General features: G+C 49.5%; 1 protein-coding gene across 2 annotated transcripts in view; it reads left to right on the top strand.

The window, feature by feature from the left end:
* Window positions 1-3,555: 3,555 nt before the first annotated feature.
* Window positions 3,556-21,826, top strand: part of ABTB3 (ankyrin repeat and BTB domain containing 3) — a gene marked incomplete at both ends in the record, with an annotated part of 305,359 nt that continues 287,088 nt past the window's right edge. For both annotated transcript variants that reach the window (XM_082850526.1, XM_082850527.1), the window contains one exon: window positions 3,556-4,705. In XM_082850526.1, coding sequence (XP_082706652.1) covers window positions 3,556-4,705 — 1,150 coding nt within the window. The remainder of the gene's footprint in view (window positions 4,706-21,826) is intronic.

Here is a 21,826-nt window from a genome sequence, read left to right on the forward strand (position 1 = left end):
CCTGTGTATGAGCTTTTCTTGGGTTCTTTTGCTGCTTACACTCTGAGTGGTCATCACTCAAGCATCATCGGCACATAGGTGGGAACTGAAGGCATACAAGTGGACGAGATCTCCAGGGAAACACACAGAGAAGAGAAAAGGCTCTGGGAACAAATCCCAAACAACAGAGATGGAGACACCCTCCCAGGTCTGGGCTGGGTGGACAGGAAGCAACATCAGGGAAAACTTCACTGTGGCGGTAACCTTGGAGCTGAATCTTAGAGGATGAGGTTTGCCAGGTTCAGAAGACGAAGACAAGGTCTTTGAGCAAAGTGAGCAAAGGAAAGAACATCTGCAAAGACTTATCGGATGCAAGGGACAACATGTTAACTTGGAAAACCAGCAAGTGATTTCAGTATGGCTAGAACATAAGCGTGTGTGTGTCTGTGTGTTCATGTGTGTGCAGGTATCTGTGTGGGAGTGCATCTGTGTGTTTATGTGACTGTGAATATGTGTTCAGGAGGCTAGGGTGATGACGGAGAGCCTAGAGGGGGAAGCAGGGTTCAGATCATTAAAGACTGTGTATCCTTGTATTCGATGGTATATGAAAAATACATATAGAAAAAGACTTATTATGAGGAATTGGTTCATATAATTATGGAGAATGAGAAGTCTCACGATCTGATGTCTGCAAGCTGGAGGCCCAGGAAAGCTGCTGGTATAATTCAGTCCAAGGCCAAAGACCTGAGAACCAGGGGAGCAGGTGATGTAAATTCTAGTCTGAGGGCTGGAGAAGATGAGATGTCCCAGTTCAGTCCGTGATGGGGGGTGGGGAGTGATGAATTCTTCCTGCCTCCACCTTTTGTTTTATTCAGTCCCTCGCAGATTGGATGATGCTCAACCACATTTGGGAGAGCAATTTACTGAGTCCATTGATTCAAATCCTAATCCCACCTGGAGACACCCTCACAGACATACCCAGAAACCATGTTTAATCTGGGCACCTGTGGCCCATTCAAATTGACACATAAAATTAACCATCACAATCCCTTTTAAAAGGTTTGGAATGTTATGGAAAAAGTCTGGGAACAAAGGGTGGAGATCCTGAAGGCCACTAATCAGTATAAACTTTATTTATTTGGAAGGCAAATGGGAACTTTTGAATTTTTTTCAAGAGAGAAATGACAAGGTGAGAATTGGGCTTTTGGAAGATTCTCGGGCTGGATAGTTTGGAGAAGGAAGAGGCAGGAGAGGAGACCAGTTGGTAGAATATTATAATAGTCAATAGAGAGAGGTGATGAGCATATGCATTAGGATGATAGCTACAGGGTGATGGTAGTATACTGGGGTGAAGGGATGGGTGATGGTGGATTTGGGCTGACAGAGATGAGAAACATCAGACAATCTCCTGGGTTATCTGGCAAAATCCACTGTTGAACATCAAACCAACAGTTCAAAATCATGTCCTTCTTTCCTTTCATGCATTTACGACAGATATTTACTGACTGACTACTCTGTGTCAGGCCTATTCATGGGGAACCCCTAGTTCAGTGTGGAATCTAACAAGTAAGCAGACTGTAGTAACCTAGTGTTACAAGGGGCCAGAAATCAACAGCCTCGGAAGTGGTGGAGGCAGCTGAAACACCCAGGACAGTATTGAGTGTTAACAAGTACCAGGCCCCAAATGGAGTCACTTATGCTAAGCTCCACTTCACCAAACTGAGACACTTAATTACAGTTTTGGCTCTCCCAGAAATGGAATCTTAAACTAGTCAATCAGGAATCACCTGATCAGCAGTAGTTAGGTAATCTGCCTTATAGACCCCTGCCACCTCCTAGAGGAAAGTAACCTTGCAATAAGCAACCTGCTTTTTAACCTAGTATAAATTCCTTGTTCCTTCTCCATTGTGTCTATGAAAAGTCTTTCATTTTGTACAGCTCCTCCAAGCTCCCTTCTATCTGCTAGATTGGATACTGCCAGATTCGTGAATTGTTGAATAAAGCCAATAAAGAGCTTTAAAATTTACTCAGTTGAATTTTGTTTTTTAACATGAAGGATATGGGCTACCTTCTTGTAGAATGGCACTTCTAAGCTGGAAACTCAGAGGAGAGTCGCCTACAGGCAGAGACAGTGGGAGCTGGTGATCCCCAGGTGAATAAGATATGGTTTCTGCCCTGGTGGATGGGGACAAATAAATAAGACAACGCCACTGGACATAAATGCAACTAAGTCATGCATATATACCATTCTTTATTCAAAAAAGAAACCTCTCCTCTGTGCAAATTTATCCTTTTTAAAGCTGAGCTCTCTGGACCATTACCCACCAGAACGTCAAAGTGGGACATAAGCCTTCCCTCCAGTGTACCCCCAGGCATTTGAAGGATGGGCTCAGCGTCCTCCTTGCTACTGAAGGAACGTAGTTAATGAGTGCTGGTGGCAGACGGCTAACGTCCAGAGACTCAGCCTTCCAGTGATGTCCACTTCCCTGATCCCTCTGCTTGCCTGGTTTCTTAGTTCCCTCCGCTCTGGGGCAAACTGGGACTGAAAGAGGACCGTATTAATTGGTTTGGGGACCCGAAGGTGAGGGAGGCTGGAGAGGGAGAAAAAATATGCTTTGTGTACTAGAGAAAGAAAAAGGAAAGTGAAATCCGAAACGCAGGGGCAGAAAGCGACCCCAGGCAGACACTTTGTAAACCGCTGGGGGGAGCACAACTCGGTGGGTGGGTGGGTGGGTGGGTCACATGCCCAACCTACCATTCTCCAGTTCTGGTATCAAAGCCGAAGGCTCAAGGGCAGGGACAGCAGAGGAGGGGTGGGGTAGCATCTGCGTCTCTACGCTCCCACAGGTCCCCCAATTCTCAGGCCCTGGCTCCCCACTTCATGGAGCCTCGGTCACGGGCCGGGGGCGTGTATGAGGGGCGGGGCTGCGTGGAGCTGAGGAATAAAAAAAGAGGTAATTAGCATCCTCCAATCCCATTGGCTCTCCGCCGGCCCTGCTTTACATACGCCCGCCCCCTCGGGCTGCCCGGGGCTTGCGGGGTTTTGTAGGGTTTGCAGCTGTCGCGGTCGTTGCTGCGCTTCAGTGCCGGGCAGGCGAGCGCCGAGCGAACCCCGGGCCGGGAACCGGGAGCCGGGGAGCCGAGAGCCGAGAGCCAGCTGCCGGCAGAGGTGCTGCCGCGGGCATCTGGGTCGATTTCCGTCCTACGAACACCGAGGCCGGCGCCCAGTGGTTTCTGCGCCCAGCCCGGCTCGGTGGGGAGCGGGTCAGACAGTTTTATTTTATTTTGGAAGAAAGGGACGAGTCCGGCGTGAGCTTCACCCCCGGCCTGGCTCACTCCTCAGCGTGTCCCAGCTCCGGCCCGGGCTCTGGAAGATGACTCTCTGCTCTGCCCTGCGTATTGCAGCGGCGACGGCTTGGGGAGGCATCCGAAAGTAGTAACAGTAGGTAGTAGCGTCTGGTGGAAAAGTGAGCCGAGGCAGCGCGGACTCGGTTCTTCCTGCGCCCCGGCGCCCGCTTTTCCTCGCTGCTGCTTCCCCTCGGCTCCCCGGCGGCCGCAGCATGAAGTGGCGCAGCGATGGCCAGGAGAGGTAAGAAACCCGTGGTTCGGACGCTGGAGGATCTGACGCTGGACTCGGGTTATGGTGGCGCGGCGGACTCGGTGCGCTCCTCCAACTTGTCCCTGTGCTGTTCCGACTCGCACCCGGCGTCCCCGTATGGCGGGAGCTGCTGGCCGCCTCTAGCTGACTCCATGCACAGCCGGCACAACAGCTTTGACACTGTCAACACTGCCCTGGTGGAAGACTCCGAGGGGCTGGACTGCGCCGGCCAGCATTGCTCGCGGCTGCTGCCGGACCTCGACGAGGTCCCCTGGACCCTCCAGGAGCTGGAGGCGCTGCTACTGCGCTCGCGGGATCCCCGGGCAGGCTCGGTGCCCCCCGGCGGCCTACCCAAAGACGCGCTGGCCAAGCTGTCGACGCTGGTGAGCCGGGCGCTGGTACGCATCGCCAAAGAGGCGCAGCGCCTGAGCCTGCGCTTCGCTAAGTGCACCAAGTACGAGATCCAGAGCGCCATGGAGATCGTGCTGTCCTGGGGCCTAGCGGCTCACTGCACGGCGGCCGCGCTGGCCGCGCTGTCCCTCTACAACATGAGCAGTGCCGGTGGCGACCGCCTGGGCCGCGGCAAATCGGCGCGCTGCGGCCTCACCTTCTCCGTGGGCCGCGTGTACCGCTGGATGGTGGACAGCCGCGTGGCGCTGCGCATCCACGAGCACGCAGCCATCTACCTGACGGCCTGCATGGAGAGCCTTTTCCGGGACATCTACGCGCGGGTCGTGGCCTCCGGGCTGCCCAGGAGCTGCAGCGGCCCGGGCCCGGGCTCCAGCTCCAGCTCCGGCCCGGGTCAGGGCTCGGGCCCCGGAGCAGCCCCCGTGGCGGATAAGGAGCGGGAGGCGCCGGGAGGGGGAGCGGCTAGCGGCGGCGCCTGCAGCGCAGCCAGCAGCGCCAGCGGGGGCAGCAGCTGTTGCGCCCCGCCGGCCGCCGCTGCCGCCGCCGCCGCCGCAGCCCCACCGGCAGCCGCCGCCAACCACCACCATCACCACCACCACGCGCTCCACGAGGCGCCCAAGTTCACCGTGGAGACGCTGGAGCACACGGTCAACAACGACTCCGAGATCTGGGGGCTGCTGCAGCCCTACCAGCACCTCATCTGCGGGAAGAACGCCAGCGGTAAGTGGCTGCGCGGGTGCTGCCCCCTCCCACCCAATCGGGCCAACTCTCGTCGTAAGTTTGCCTCCCGGCCCCCTCCCGCGCCCTTCCGGCTGCCCGCTGCAGTCTTAAGCCTCCGAGGGAACCGCCGAGCTGGAGGCGGCTAGAAACATTCCTGGTCCCTCCTGCTTTCGGGATCCGCGTACTTTACGCCGATGGTAGGGTCCCAAGTCCGAGAGGGCGCGGTTCCGCCCCGGATTCGGGGCGGGACAGCGGCTGCCTCAGGCAGGCGGTGGGAAGAACCCAGCATCACTTTGGAGGCACAGGTGTGCGATCATTTGCGCCTAGTACATATTTCTGCCAGAGCCCTGTGTTTCGTTGTTGTTGTTTTTTTATTTTAAACATTTTATTTATTTAAATTTATTTTTGACCTTGAAGATGCCACATACCCGGGCGCAGGAGTTTGGCTCCTTGGAACTCAGGAGGAGGCGCATTCCGCCCTCGCCGCCCAGTTAGCATACTTCCCCGAGCTCTCGGGGACACCGTCGGTGAGCGCAGGAAGGCAGGGCCCTGCGGCCGTAAAGGCAGAATGTTTGAGAGCTCGCTCGGCCTAGAAACAGTCAGGGAGAGGTGGGACCTATAAGCGGGAAGGCTTATAGGTCCCGAGTTTTTTCCGGGGCAGTTTTTGAGGGCCAGAGCTCACAGCTGGTGGCTGCTGCGCAATGGGCTGACCCCCCAGATTCCGACCTCTTGCCTCTGTCGGTTGGCTAGGAGGTGCAGGCGTCACCACTTGGCTTAAGGAGCGCCACAAGGGACCCGGTCAAGATGGGAGTGGGGCGGGGCTCCGAAGGGACTGTCAGTTTAAGAGGTCGTTTCCAGCAGCTTCTGTCATTCCTTTCCGCACCCCTTGTTTAGAAGGCCGGAGCTGGGTGGGTTTGAACCTGCAGTTCTGGTGGCGGAGGGGTGGGGCCCGGGGCTCTTGTTTTGGAGAGCTCCAGCTGGCGGTCCTGCGTGTCTGCGAAAGCCGGAGCTAGACACTTCAAAGCTTCAGTTTTCCACAGGAAATGGTAGAAGCGTAACTGGAGACTCCAAAAGCGAAATAAAACTTTGTTGCATATTCGGCGGTTTGGCTGGAGGTTGCGTGGTTGGAGCTGAAATGCAGTCTTTCTGGGCAGATTTCATTCATGTTGCTGCCTGTCGTTTCCCCGGGGCTGCAGCAGAGATGCGGCGGGCGTGGCCCGGCCTCTTGTGGGTGCCAAGTGTGTGCATAGGAGTGTGTGCGTATTTGTGAGAGTCTGTGTGCGCGCGTCCGTGCGTGTGTATGTAAGTGTGCCTGTGAGTGTGCGCAGAGGCAAGCAGCTCCCGCAGAAGCCCTTCGGAAACAGAACCTCCAGTTGTCAATCCCCTCACCTGGCTTTGGTCATCGTTGGGGGAGGGGAAGGAAGAAGCAAAGCTTGTGTGTGTGTGTGTGTGTGTGTGTGTGTGTGTGTGTGTGTGTGTGCGCGCGCGCGCGCGCGCGTGCTCGTGTGGTGGGGGCAGGATGGCGACTTCTGCGTTTGATCGCCAAGACTCCTCTGGCCTCCTTGGCAGAGCCCTTCCCCCTCTGCTGCCAGTAGAGGGCTAAAGCTCTAAAGGGAGGGTGCCTGTGAGGCTCCCCGTGCCTGCCCACCTCCACCCGTAAACTCCTGATGAAATGGAAACACCTGGGAGAAGGCATTGGTCTTTGTGTGTGCTTCTTCCGGAGGAGGAGTCGGATTCATCTGCAAAACCCAGGAGCTTTGGACTGGACAGTTCTTTGTTTGAAGCCCTACCCCAATAAAAAGTGCAGAGAGGCGTAATTTTCTTCCCTCTGCATGCGCCCACCACCCCTGTTCTTACCTCCCCATTACAATCTACTGGCCCCCCAGAACCTTACCTGCTGGAATCTCCTCCCACTCCTGTGTGTCCTTTGGGAAGAAGGAGCATTCCCCTTTGGGCTCCAGTTTGGGATGCTGGGTGCCCTGGTCCAACTCTGCCTTGGCCGTTCTCTTGAAGTTATGACTGCGGGTCATAACTCACTTTCCTTCTCTGGGTCTCAGTCTCCTCATCTATAAAATAAGGGCCTAGATCTGTGATACACCCCCAGGTCCGCTTGTAGCTCTGTCTGTTTTTGTTAGTAGCCTCTGCATTTTTTCAAATTGGTTTTACTTTTATGATCTTTAACATCTTTTAAAGACAGATTTTGTGTTTATCCTTTTTGGAATAAGTATAATTTGAGGAAGGAGAAGACCGCAGAGCTGGTTTGGGGCAGGGTGAATGTGTGGTGGTTAGGGTTTGCTGCCATCACAGCATTTCCCACACCACAGAGCTTAACTCGTAGGTTTCAGGGCCCCTTCGCCATCTCCTGGTATGAGATATACTGTAATTTCATTGTGATCTCTTCATCTCTTTTCCTTGGGCTTGTTAAAAATGGCAGGAAGCAGTAAGAAATGAACAGTTAATTTCTTAGGTATCTGAAACATACATTAAACATCAAACCTATTTCTTCAACTACTTTGCATGACATTCTTTCTGATATGCAAGCTTTATTAAGGAGCCCATGCTTTACATAACCTTTTCCCCCCTTTAACTCAGTAGCCTCACTTATTCATTCGTGAATTCATTTGTTCATCAATATTTATTGAGCAGCTACTAAATCTAGGGGCTGCTCAAGTACTGACGTACAAGCTAATAACAGCTAACATGCATCCAACACTACTCTATATATTGACCCATTTACTCTTCAACATTCCCTTGAAAAAGTACTGCTATTATCCCCATGATACAGAGGAGGAAACTGAGGCACAGGCAACTTAACTGTTTTTCTCTTTAGTGACAGATGAGTTCCCTGCCTTCAGGCCATCCTCCCTGCCCTTCATTACCTACTCAGTTGACCAAGGCCCTTGATAGCCTGACAGTCCTTCTGTTCTAACACACCATATGTTCCTATTAAACTGAACTGGGCAGTACTGGATTTCACGTTTTTATATCCTCTGTCAAGTCTGAGAGGGCCTGGTACACAGTTGGAGCTTATTAGATGCCTGTTGAGTTGAGCAATCTATTGTGTAATATTGTACAATGATATCCTGAAAGAAACTATTGAATTATGAGTTCCTTGAATCATCTTTTCAAGTCTTTTTACCTTGGTTGCCCATTCTTACTGCCATCTCTGCACCTGTCCGCCTTTCTAATTTGCTGCTGCTATGGCTCGAGGAATCAGGAAACGGATCACATGGGACACATGGGGTGATAGCAATGTCTCTTCTATCTATAGGGATGTGGGTTCAGGGGTACTTGCATTTGTCAAAATGCATTGCATTGTAACGTTAAGATATGTGTGTTTCGCTGTATTGCAAATTACACTTCAGTAAAAAAAGGAAACATAAAAAAGCCATAGGCATCCTTGGATGAAATTTTGTTTTAAATGCAGAAAGAATTTGAAGGGAAGACTGCAAGAGGCAGTGTGGTGTGATGAAAGGGAGAAGGGCTTTACACTTAGAGAGATCTAGCCTCAAATTTCGGCTCTGCCACTTTCTAGCAAGTGACTTAATTTTGCTGAATTTGTTTTTCTCATCTGCACAGTAAGGATTACAAAACAAAAAAAGACATGAAAAAGGAAGAAAACCCAAACCTACCACATAGGGTGATTAAAAGCATTAAATCAGATCAGATATGTGAAAACCACTGTCACATAGTAGGCACTCGATAATAATGGCTCTTCCTTAAAAAACAGATTATTCAGGCTGGTGATAATAATAATAAGGTGATTTGGAATAGTCTCTTTCATTGCTGGGATCCCCAGTCACTTTATAAATTTTAATTAACATGAGCCCTCGCCGCACCAGCACTGGTTTGGTGGGTAAGTTGGTGTTCAGGTCTTTTGCTCATAAACTAAATGCTTACTCAGCAGTTTTGCTGCCTGCCCCCCCGGCCCCGCCCATCACCCCATCCACATCCCCGGAGCTGGTTCCACTGTTCCATGGTACAGTGTTGCTGTGCTGGACAAAAACATCACAGAAGAAACCCAGCTTTTTACAAAGAACTGCAAAAGCTATCTCAGCAGCCAGCCATGTCAGTGTCTGTGCTCACAGAGCATGTTTTTAATTAACTAGCTTAATGTAAATTAAAACTTGGAATTCAGGTCAGTGGAGGGTTATTTGGTTTTCTATTCAGATTTGCCAGTTCAGTGCTGGGGCATTTGTAAGTAGAATGTTTCCTGAAACACACCATAAAAATAACAACAAAATAAACAATGGTGGACCAACCTGGAGATCTGGGGTCAGGGGCGGGGTGGCTAATGGCCTTTGAATAGAAGAAAGGCCTCTAATTCTGGGTCTGTTATTATTTGTGACCTTGAGCCAGGCACCAAACTTACCTATAAAATGGGTCTGATTATCATTTACTGAGAGGTAAATATAAAATAGTAATTGACTTTGGAGTCAGACACACCCATAACTTGCAGTTTCCCTGTCTGTAAAATGAGTATTATAATAATAATAGCTACACTTGTATAGTGCTTATTATGTGCCAGGCACTTTTCGAAGAGTGCTATATGTTATAATTGTTGTCGTTACATTAGCTATTATAGAAGGCAAGCCCCAAATCTTAGGAACTTAACACAATAGAAGGTCCTTTCTTACTCACTAAAGTCTGATTGTGGGAGGAGTGTGGTGGGAGGGTGCTGGAGGGTCATTTAAGTACCACGACTGATGGAGGGAGTGCTTTCTTTACCTTCCATATGTGGACTTTAGGGCCTTCCTTGGACACTTATCCAGCCCGTAGGTAGAGAAAGAAGGAGAGTATGGAGGATCTTAAGAAAGGTGTTATGGGCTAAGCCTGAAAGGAACCTTCATCACTATGCCCATATACCATTGGCCAGATGTGTCACTGGCCCCCTTGGCCACCAGATATCTATGTGCCTCCTTCTTCTCACACACAAAACATGCTTCCCTTCCCCTGAGGGAGGATATTCATGTTCTGGCCAATCAGTGCTTCCAACTTAAAGTGCAAGATCTTTGGGTGAATTCCTGTCCTGTCCATGGGATTGAATATGGCTTCTTATGGTTCAGAGACCCATGAGCTAAAAGAGACTCATTATCTTCCCCTCTGTGCCCATATACCATATTGGAGGATAACCCCTTAGGAAAAGGCAACAGTGGAAGACGCACAGAAGTCACCGGCCCTTAGGAGTTATGAAACCTTGCCAAGCAGACACTGTGTGGCCATGACCTGGAAGTGGCTGAGGCTCCTTGCTTAAGCCCTGATTCTGCTCTCTGGAAGCAGTTTCCTGGTTCACTGTCCTCCATGGTCGTGGCTCTGCCCTGTGGCAGGATTTTCTTTGTCCATTATTCCTCTCGGCCACACTTGAAATAGGTCTTGGGGAATATGACCTCCTTGAGGCTCTAAATCTGGTGTAACCTAGTTCCTGCCCTTGAACTTCAAGGGGCCCAAGGATTGTTTTAATGCTTTAACAGTAAAAGGTTTTTAAAATCCAAGCTTATAGATTTTGCCAGAACAATTCCCACAACACCTTAGTAGGATTTTCATCTATGACGGCTAGTGTGCCAGCAGTCAAAGTTATTTCCTAGACCTAATTCTCAAGCCTGGATTATTTCTTGGCTTTCTTAACCCCATACCTCAATTTCTCACTCAACTTAATGACGGCTACCTTGAGGCCATCAGGCTTATGTGGTGGGAAGCTTATACACTTCATCTGATATTTATTTCACTTAGAAGTCTGCTCAATCTTTACTCTTATTGTTTGGGATCTAGGAATATCGTCTTCTTCATGTCTACACTATTCCTTTCCAGTTTTACTTGCAAACTGACTAATTCATGCCTGAGATCCTCTCTTTCCCTAATACCTTGCTAAACTCAGCCAGGAACGAGCAGCAAACTCTCCTACCATTATTTTTCAGTCCTTTTTCCTCTAGCACTTACAGGCTCAGTAGACATGAGTTCTGCCTTCTAAGTTGTGATAGGTGACAGTTTAAGCAAACCTTTTATTGCTGTATAACATGGTGCTCCAGTTTTCCAGCCTCCAACATCATAACCCACCATCTGACTTCTAAGCCAATGCCACATACGTAAGGAGCCCACTCACGGTGTCAATTTCTTTATTAGTCAGGGTAATGCAAGCTGTGGCATCAGATAAACCCTAGCATCTTAGTGGCTAAACACAATAAAAGTTGTTTTCTCATTCCTGTTGAGTCCCGTTGAAGGTAGGGGAGGGAGGCGCTGTGTTCCATGGAATCTGATGGAGGGTCTGCCCTCTGGAACACGTGACTCCCAGGAGCTTCCTTGATTGGGGTCAACAGTGTGGAGGATGGGGATGTTTTTATAGGAGAGTCTGGGATGTGGGTATATTAATTGCTTCCACATTCCAGACACCAGAATTGAGTCATGTGGCCTCAACTAGATATCAGAGGCTGGGAATTATGGTCTCTGGCAAGGCAGCCACTCCCAGCCACAATTCTGTACTGTTAGAGGGGCATCAATTTTTGGTAGAGTGCTAGATATCTCCGCCATCATATATTAACTGTTTGAATCCTCACCACAACTATATGAAATAGGTGCTATTATTATTATTGTTCCCATTTTACAGGTTAGGAAGTCAATTAGGAAGTAAATTCAAGAATTTGACTAAGGCGACACAGCTAGCAAGTGTTTGGGTCACATTTGAACCGGGGCAGTCTGGCTCTGGACTGCCTTATGGAATGTTTATGAAGATCAAAGTAATATTAAAATAATAATATGGTGGGTGCAACGTGTTTTCCCCAGTGTCTCGTACCTGGTACATACTTAACAACTGTTATCCTTTATCTTTATTATTCTTGTTATTATCATCCTGTTCTGGAAGTGGGATGCTATATGGATTAACAACGAATTGGTGTGAAGGTCTCAGGCATGGTTAAAATATGAATCCAAAAGAGTGGGTGCTCCAGGCAAATTGTACTACACGCCTGTCTTCTCCCCTCTGCCACCCCCTGCATTTCATCCACTCGGGGAACTAACAGTTGCTGAGCCAGGTACTGCATGGGGCCTTTCACACACGTTAGCTCATTTAATCTTCACACTGTTCTTGTGAGGTGGGTGTTTCTTATCCCCATTTTATTGGGGGAGGAAACTGAGGCTCAGACAGGTTCAGTGACCAGTCCGAGATGCCATAGCTACTAAGGGGTAGAGTTGGCATTTGGGGTCCAGAGCCTGTGCTCTGAACAGCTATGGCACAGTGGTGAAATCCAGTTCAAATGAGACTCTGAGAGGATCCCAGATGGACTCCAGGGCAGCTTGAGGAGCGTGTGGAGTGGAAGCGGGGCTTGCCCTGGTGCTGGTGGTCATGGTTGATGATGCACCTTTGTATAATGTGTGGTCCTACGTCTTTTTTTAGCCCCTGCTGGCTTCCTCTTCCCTGGCTGCCCCGTGAGTCACTGCCCAGCTGTCCATGACGTTGCTGTGTAGCCTCTTCAGCCGAGACCCTGGAGCAGCGGGTGGCTTTGTGGCCTCCAGGGGACAGCTCCTTCCATATCCTGTCTAGCTGGGTAGGCTCAGTGCCAGAAGGAGCTCAGGCCTTCTTACCAGAACTGAATGTAGAAATCTGAGGCTTGGTGGGGAATCTGTCCTCCCTGAGAATCACAGACTGAGTTTTCCCAGACTCTGGAATTAGGTGGACCAAGTCTCTACCACCCATAAGCCAGGTGACCATGGGCAAGCCAGTCAATCTTTCTGAGTCTCAGTTTCCTCATCTGTTAAATGAGGATAATGGTAGTGCTCCCCCCTCCACCACTGAGGGTCACTGGGAGCATGAGTTAATTTATGAAAAATCCTCAGAATAATATTGAACGTATCATAAAAACTCACTGTCTGTTAGCAATTATTATTATTATTAAATGCTTAAGAAGTACCAGCCTCCTTGCTTAAAGACCTGTCCCCTGTCCCCTGCTTCATTTATTGAGTGAAAGGTTTTAAGTAGTTTGCCAGTAACCAGACTTACATGATTTGACCACTCACTAGCTGTGTGATATTGGGCAAGTTACCTAACCTCTCTGTTATTCAGTCTTCTCTTTTGTTAAATGAGAAAAATAATAAAACCTAATTCTTAGAGCTTTTGGGAGGTGCCTGGCATGTAGAAATTGCTTAATAAATGTTGGCATTGTTGGATTTTATTATGTTCATGAAGACTTTTTCTACAGGCACTGTGTTAGATGTTAAGCAACATGGTCTCTGCCCTCATGGAGATTGCAGGCCTGTAGTGGACTTAGTTTTGTCATCAAACAATCAATCATGCAGATGTAAATTTACAGCTGTGGCAGTAGCTACAAAAGAGAGATGAATGAGGCTGTAAGAGTCTTTACTGAGGCTCTGGATGTAGTCAGGAGTGAGGAAGGGAAGCAAGGAACAGTGAGGCTTGAATGAGGTTGAAGAATGGTGTATTTGGTTGAAAAGGTAGAAGAGTACTCCATGAATGCAAACAGAATGCGCAAAGGGCCTGTGGCAGAAGGGAGCTCGGTAAGGAGGAAAGCAGCCAGTGTGGCTGGAATGGGAGAACCAAGTGAGTGGAGCTGGTTAGAGGTTGGACTAAGCGTCTGCCAGATTAAGGAGTCTGTCTTTCCCAAGGACACTGTAGAGCCTTTGGAAGCTTTTAAGGAGGGAGATGCTGTGATCAGATTTGTGTTCTAAAAAGCTCATGTTGGCTGCAGTACAGAAAGCAGACAGGAAGGGAAGGGTGAATGTGGGAAGGGCAGTCAGGTATTGTTATCACCTCCATCTTACACAAGAAGAATCTGAGGCTATGAAACATTTAGTAGCTTTCCCAGAGTTGCTAAGACAATAAATGGCAGAGCAGGGATTTGAACTTGAGGGACTTCACATTCCACCTTCCTCCCACCCGTGCCATGCCTCGTCCCAACGGAGCTTCTGGTTCAACTCTCACATTTTACAGATGGGAAAACTGAGGCCCAGAGCGAGATACTGCCTTGCCCAAGGTCACAAGGTCACGTGGTAGATCTGGACCAGTATCCCAGGTTTCTGGATGCTTAGCCCATCTCCCCTCCACTGTGATGCATTGTCTCCTCCAAACCAGATCACTCCTGGGAGGCAGAGTGGGGTGAGAGGCTGCCTTGACGACAGACAGCAGTTTTGGAGATTAATTTGCCACCTGGGTGTCACATTGCGGGTTTTACTCTACGTACGTCTCACAGCAGAAGGGAATGCGAGTCTGGAAGCTTGCAGAGGTCTCCATAGCTTGTGCCAGGGAAAGCAATTACTGTGCAGATCAGGTGAGCCGAAGGTAGAATCAAATTAGTGGTTCCCCAGCGCATTAACGTCTGAAAGCAAATCAGAGAGGCAGCTCTACGGGGTGAGTGGAATCTTAAGGAGGCTGAGGTTGCTTGGATTCAGCGGGGGTTCTTGGGTAGCGTGTGCCATTGTTTCTTCCTAATCCCAGCTCACAGTGCCACCCAGGGGCGCAGGATGTGTGTGACCATCGCGCACACACAGATCACCTCCTGCCTCCCTCTCTCTCTCTCTCTCTCTCTCTCTCTCTCCCCGTCTCCCTCTCTGTCTCCCACTCTCTCTCTGCCTCTCTGTCTTTCTGTCTCTGTCTCTGTCTGTCTCTCCCTCTCCCTCTGTCTCTCTCCCGATACCTCTAAAATGTCAAGCACTGGGGAGCATACATGGATACATGGTTTTTCCCTCCCTCGGCCTCCTCCCTCAGCCCCTTCACTTTGAGGGTTAGGGCCTGGGTTCATCCTTGTGAGCAAAACTACACATGGTTCCTGCCCTCATGCAGCTTGCGGGCCTGAGGCAGGTTTAGTTTATTCACAAAGTATCACCCAGATGTAAAACTGCACCCATGGCAGGACCTACTTAGGAGCGGTTCATGGGGCCCGAGGACAAAGCCCCCTCCGGTGCGGGCTGAGTCCAGCTGCCCCTCCCTTGTGCTTCTGGGATGGCTGTGGCCAGCACAGGGAGACTAGACATTTGGGGCCCGGGGTGGGGTTGGGGTTAAGACTCAAAATTCTCTTCCCATGTTGGAGTTTGCCATCAGGGCCGGCAGGGGAGAAGGACCGGGCATCTCCTCCGCGGGTCGGCGTCTCCGAATTCTGCATCTGTTCCTCTGTCTTTAGAAACCTACCCTCACCCCCACTCCTGCTCGCTCCGTCCTGCAGCTGCCATATTGGGGGCCAGTTTATGAGTCCCTCGATGCTTCATATTCAGGTCACGGGGGCAGGTGTGGGGCCAAAGGCTCAGTTCCAGGGGCCGGGGCGGGGCCCCAGCCTCTCTCTGCATCGCGACCTCCCCCACGCCTCCCCACCTGCTTCCACTGCTGTTGCTGATTTGGTTGCTGTTCTAAGTCCTCCTTCCTCCCAGCACGAGAGCTGTGGATTAAGGAACAGACCAAGAGCAAGCTGGTGATTTCATGGCCTCTGATGGTCCCATCATGTGGAACCTCTGGGGGCTTCTGGGAGCCTGAGGAGGGGGGAGGAGGGGGTACAGGAGGGGAGATGAGTCCTCCAGTGAGTGGGAAGACCTGGGCTCAGGCGTAGCAGGGGGTACCCATGCTGTGCAACCTTGGACAGGCTGCCATCCCTCTGAACCTGTTTTCTCATGTAAGAATGGGAAATCATGATACTACCAGGTTCTGGTATTCATACAAAGTTACGTGTCAAAAGAGGCAACACTTTGGAAAACCATTACCAGCCCTTAGGAATGGTAAAAGCTAACACTGATTGAGTCATGTGGTTATGGAGGCCAAGAAATCCCACAATTTGCCACCTGCGAGTCAGAGAACCAGGGCCCCAGGGGGTCTCTGGTATAGGTCCTGGAGTCTGAAGACCTGAAAACCAGGATTTGCTGCCCTCGGGTTTCCCAGTAGCCTGTGCAAAAAAGGAGCCGTCGTGAGCAGATACACAATTCAGTGTGATGGATGAGACAGAGATAAACTAGCTGCTGTAGCTGTTCCTGGGGCTCAGGCCCAAAAGAAATTTCTCAGCAGGAGGCTAGAAGCAGTTATTAAGTTGTACTTGTGACCTCACATTTCAGCCTCTGATTGGTAAGAAAGAACAAGGAGGACCTCTTCTTGTTTTGCAGTGTCTCTCTCCGCTCCCTGCTGCCCGCACCTCCTCCCTCATTCCTTACAGAATGTCCAGTTGTGGTGATAATGTGTTTTCACAGAAGCCTGGGGGTGGGCAGCGTATCAGTGTCCTTCCTGTATTTGGGAGGAGGGTCTTGGGGTTAGAATCTGGCCTTGGAAGCTGATGTCTCTGTCACATGGTCCCTAGAAACCAGATATGAGTTCATTTGAGTGAAAGTGTACAAATGCTCCTCTGGGTGGTGGTGGGGGGAAGCATCCTGTGTACTGAGCCTGTAAATGTGGTCCCCAGCAAGCCGGGCTATGAGTTTGGGGAGGCAGGTGGGGCCTGGGCCTTGGAGAGATTGGCACCAGTGTGGTCAGATCAGATGCACTTGAGGGTTTAAGGACAGAAGAGGAGGGCATGAGACCCACTGTGGAACAAGCTGTGTGATCTTAGGCTAGCGATTTAGTCTCTCTGGGCTTGTTTTCTTATCTGAAAAAAACCAGCAGAGTTTTTTTTTTTTTTTGGAGCAGAAGAAGGTTTATTGCAGGGCCAAGGAAGGAGAATGAGTGGCTCGTGCACAAAAACCCCTGAATTCCCTCTAAGGGTTTCAGCAAAGCATTTTTAAAGGCCAGATGAGGGGGAGGGGGGTTGCAGGGTATGTGATCAGGTCACCCACAATTCTCTGACTGGTTGATGGTGAGGTAACAGGGAGTTAACCTTAACAATCTTTGGGCACCAATAGGTCTGGGGGCTCATGATCAACAACTAATTAATTTCTTCCATTTGGTGGGGGATTTTAGCATCTGAAAAACTTAGGAAATATGCATCAGATACTATTATCTGGGTACTTCAGAGAGGAGCTACAGCAGAGGATATGGCAGGGCGGGGGGTGGGGCCCTGTCCTGGGAAGGCCCCATAGGGTCCTGCTGGGTTACTGGGAGGATTTAATTACCAGCAGAGTTTTGAGGCTCAAATGAGTCCTCAGATGTGAAAGTGATCTGCAAGCTGCAAGCTAATCATTCATTCATTCAAAAGATGTTTACTGAGAGCCTATTATGGAAGAGGCATGGTTCTGGGCACTGAGCATACACCAGTGTGCAAACAGACAAAAATTCTTGCCTTCATAGAACTTGCATTCTAGTGGAGGGAGGCCCTAAACAATCAACATAAGTGAATAATATAGGATGTTAGAGGTTGATATCTACCATGCAAGAGATAAATCAGAGTAAGGGGGATCTGGAGGGCTGGTGATGTTTGGTTGTAATTATAAATAGTGTGGTCAGGGTGGTCTCACTGACAATGTGATGTTGGTGCAGGGAGAGGTGAAGGTGCTGAGGGATTTACCATGTGAGTATCTGTGGGAAGAGTGTTCCAGGCAGAGAGAATAACCAGTATAAAGGCTCTGAGGCAGGAATAGCAAAGAAGCCATTGTGATGGAGAGAAGTGAGTGAGCCAAGAGGGATAAGACAGGAAAACAGAGAGTCCCTAGGAGCCAGCTTGGGTAGGTCCTCATAGGCTATTGTAGACTTTGGGTTTTGCTCTCAGTGAACTAGGAAGCCACTGCAGGATTTTGACTCAGGATCTGAAGGTCTGACTTAGGATTTAAAAAGCATCACTTTGGGATCTTCCCTGGTGGCACAGTGGTTAAGAATCCACCTGCCAATTCAGGGGAACACGGGTTTGAGCCTTGGTCCAGGAAGATCCCACATGCCAGGGAGCAACTAGGCCCACGCGCCACAACTGCTGAAGCCTGTGTGCTAGAGCCCGTGCTCCGCAACAAGAGAAGCCACCGCAATGAGAAGCCCACGCACCGCAACGAAGAGTAGCACCCGCTCGCTGCAACTAGAGAAAAGCCCGCGCACAGCAATGGAGACCAACGCAGCCAAAAATAAATATATAAATAAAAGAAGATCCCATTCTTCCTTTAAAAATAAAATAAAAAGAATCACTTTGGCTGCTGGTCAAAAGTAGACTCTAGAAGAGCAGGAGGGAAGGCAGGGAGGCCAGTGTGTGGAGGCTCTTACAGTAATCCAGACAGGAGATGATGGTGGCCTGGACCAGGGTGGTAGCAGTGCAGGTGTGCTAAGAAGTGATTGGATTTGGGTCATTATGGAAAGGAAGAGTCAGCAAGATGTTGCCGCACTGGGTGTGGGGTGTGAGAGAACTAGAGGAGTCAAGGATGCCTCCAGGGACAGTGTGGAGAAAAGGGAACCTCCTATACTGTTGGTGGGAATGTAAATTGGTGCAGCCACTATGGAAAACTGTGGAGCTTCCTTAGAAAACTAAAATCAGAGTTACCATATGATCCATCAATCCCACTCCTGGGTATATATACAGAAAACTCTAATTCGAAAAGATACGTGCCCCCCAATGTTCATAGTCGTACTATTTATAATTGCCAAGACATGGAAGCACCCTAAGTCTCCATCAACAGCTGAATGGATAAAGATGTGGCACATATATACAATGGAATATTGCTCAGGCATAAAAAGAATGAAATAATGCCACTTGCAGCAACATGGATGGACCTAGAGATGATCATACTAAGTGAAGTAAGCCAGACAGAGAAAGACAAATATATGACATCACTTATATGTGGAATCTAAAAAACAGTGCAAATGAACTCATTTACCAAACAGAAGCAAACTCACAGACATAGAAAACAAACTTATGGTTACCAAAGGCGGGGGGATAACTTGGGGAAAAAAAAAAAGGATGTCTCCAGGGTTCAGTCTGAACAAAGGGAAGGGTAGAGTTGCCATAAACTAGGTGGGAAAGACCTTGGAAAGAGCAGGTTTGGAATAGTGGAAAGATCTGAAGTCCAGATCGGGATGTACTAAGTTTGAGGTGCCTTTCAGACATCCAGGCGGAGATGTCAGGTAATAGTTGGATAGCCATGGCTGGTGTTCAGGAGAGAGGATGGTTTGGAGATACAAATTTGGGAGCTGGGAGCATGTGAGTTGTTTTAAAAGCCATGAGAAAGGACAAGGTCACCTAAGGAGTGAATGTAGAAGAGACCGGAGGACCAAGGATGGAGCCCTTCCTTGACCTGGGCAGAAGAGGAGAACCCAGCAAAGGAGACTGAGAAGGAACAGCCAGTAAGATGGAGAGCCAGAAATATCCCAAAAGTCAACAGAAGAAAATATCTAGGAGGAGGAAGTGATCAACTGCATCATGTGACAAGAGAGGTAGTTCCCACCACTGCTCCCCGAGCTGTGGGAGTATTTCTGCCTGCTACCCCTGGGCACTGTTTGAGGCCCAGTGAACAAGCATCACTGATGTGCTTAATGGGAATCACACTAACCATAGTGAACCAGAAGGATGTTTTGGATGTTTTCTCAAAGGGATGGAGGCAAAATGGCCTCAGTGTGTCATCTATAAATTGAGGGAATTAGGCCAAATTGGTGACTTCAGTCTGGGCTTTCTTGAGTCTTAGGTTCCTATAAAGGGCCTTAGGGAGTCCTATAGGGGTCACATGGGGAGACTCCCCGCACACACACACATTTCATCAGAGTTGCTACCCTTTCATCTGTTTTTATATCGGACTTTTGCATAAGATGCATTTGAAAAAGGGATTCTGTTGCCAGATCAAGTTTGAAAGGCACTGGCCTGGAGGATTAGCAAGTCCTTGCTGCTCTGACATCCCAGGAGGCTCAGGCTACCCAGGGAGCAGGGATCACACAGTGTGCTTTGGCTTTGGCTGTGGAGACAATCCAGGAGAGCGTGTCCCGCTGAGGCTTGGAGAAGCACTGAGCGAGGTTGGGTGGCGAGAGGGGAGAAAGCTAAGTGCTGTGCTTGGAATCTTGTAGAGCTCCTGGACCCAAAAGAGATGGAAAAGAGAAAAAGGGAATGAGGGGAACCAATACTGGGAAGAGACAGAACTGGTAAGAATGCAGGGTCCACTAACCAGATGTTTCAGAGTCGAACGTGACTCTCCTCTCCCCATCCTCACAATTATTTGCAGCTCTGCGTGCTGCCTGATGCAAAGCTCTTCTTTTTGTTCCTCCTCCGCTGACTGCTGCATCCTCACCTCCCAGGTGGCATTTCTGATATAAGGGAGCAGAGGTAGAACTCTGCTATCAAAGCTGTCTTGTTACCCAAAATAACCCTGTCCAGCCAGACACATTCCAACTTTCCACGCCAAAGGGCTTGCTTTCATTTGTTGAAGTCGGCACATTCACCTGTGGTTTTCAAAGGTCTGAGGTTCAAACTGGCTTGCCTCTGTATTAAAGAAACATGTATATTTTTTTTTCTAAGGGGTTTTGTGGCTAAACCAATTTTACATAAACAGAAAGGATCAGTCCTGAATTCCTAAACCCCGACATAGGAGATGGTGACTTTAGGATATTGTGACTCACGGGCTATTAAGTTATTTACTCACCAACATGTCTAATCTGGTTGATGGTTTGGAGAGCAGTCAACATGGTGTATCGTGTCATGTAACCAAGGGTCTGAGGCCAGAAGCCTGGGTGCCCATCCCAGTGCCATCCCTTACTGGCTGTGCCACCTTGGACAAGGTCTTCTCTCTCAGCCTCAGTTTCCTCCTCTGTAAGAGTGGCCACCTCGTAGGAGTATCTTGGGGATAAAAAATGAAGTGACATGACATTTCTATGCACTGAGTTTGGGGTAGTGAATGCCCGATGCATGTCAGCTGTTATTGTTGGGATTATCATTCCCCAGTCATCTGAAACCTCTATTATTATTGCACTCGTCAGGTTATACTGAATAGTTCACTCGCCTGTTAATCCTTACAAGTCAGACTATGTCTTCTTCATCTTTGCATCTCTGGTACCACATCTGGCACATAGTAGGCACTTAAACATATTTGTTCAATGAATGAAGGAGGCCATAGAATGTAAGCTCCATTCAAGCAGGGGAGCTTGTCTGATTCATTCACCACAATCACCTGGCATATAGTGGGCATGGAATAAATACTTGTGGTCTGTGAAATGAACCATGAATCAATGGAACTTCATGGACAGGAAGGCCGGTGCTAACCATTGGCTAACTGGCTGGGTGTCTTCCCCTGTTTCTGAATTCTCCGCACTGAAAATCTCTCCTTTTCAAAGCTTCCTTCTCTTTGAAGAACAGAAAAGAAATGATTGCTCGTTATTCCTTTATACCCGGTTTCTTCCTGTGAGATGGCACCTTGCTCTAATTCAAAGTTGAAAGCTGTGTCTGCAGAGACCCTTGCATCTTAGAACTGGAAGGAGCCTGCCCAGCTCTCCTGATGCAGCATAGTCTGGGTATCAGGCGGATTTTTCAAAGCAGACACCTGAGAACCACAGGGATGAATAGACATGTGTGAGGCCACACAGCCACCGGCAGATGAGCGAGCTCTGTGGGTGAGACAAGATCCCGAGTTTTAGAGGTAGAAAGTTCTGAGTTCATGGTGGGGCCAGCCTCAGCTCCCCGAACCCCCAGGTTGGCATCTCTCCACGATGCCATGCTGCCCCAGGAACAAAACAAACACGGCTTTGTTTTCTTTCCTTAGTTGTGAGTAACCCCGGGTCCCATTGATGGAGGCCTGCTGCGCCAGGACTTGTGCTGAGCAATTTCCCGGTATTCTCTCATTAAGCCCTCCAACCCCGCCGTTGAGGTCAGCGTTGTTAGTTCCACGCCTCAGTCAGGGAAACCGACTCAGACACGCTCAGGGACTCACTGCAGGCCACGCACTGGGGGAGCAGGAACTGGGATTCCCACCCCAGTCACCTGGTGCGTTATCCTCAGGCGTTCCCGTTAACCCTGTTGGCTGCTCTCTCTGTGCTTCCCAATACCACTCCGTGAGCATTCTTGGCGCTCAAGTATTTTGAGAACTTGGATTGACTATCGCAAGGGGATGTGTGAATAGTACACAGCGGCCCCACCTGAAGACTCATCAGGAGGTAGAGATTAGCCCAGCCTTTGGATCCCCCAACCTTTGGATGTATGGAGTTATTCTCTCCCTCCCCTGCATCCTCTCAGGTCTCAGTGGAACCTTGAGTCTGACCCTGGCTCCCACCTTTCCATTTTCAGCCGTAGGAGGGACCACCCAGACCATTCTGAT

Source organism: Leucopleurus acutus (assembly GCF_964270905.1).
Source record: "Leucopleurus acutus genome assembly, chromosome: 11".
NCBI classification, from domain to species: Eukaryota; Metazoa; Chordata; class Mammalia; order Artiodactyla; family Delphinidae; genus Leucopleurus; species Leucopleurus acutus.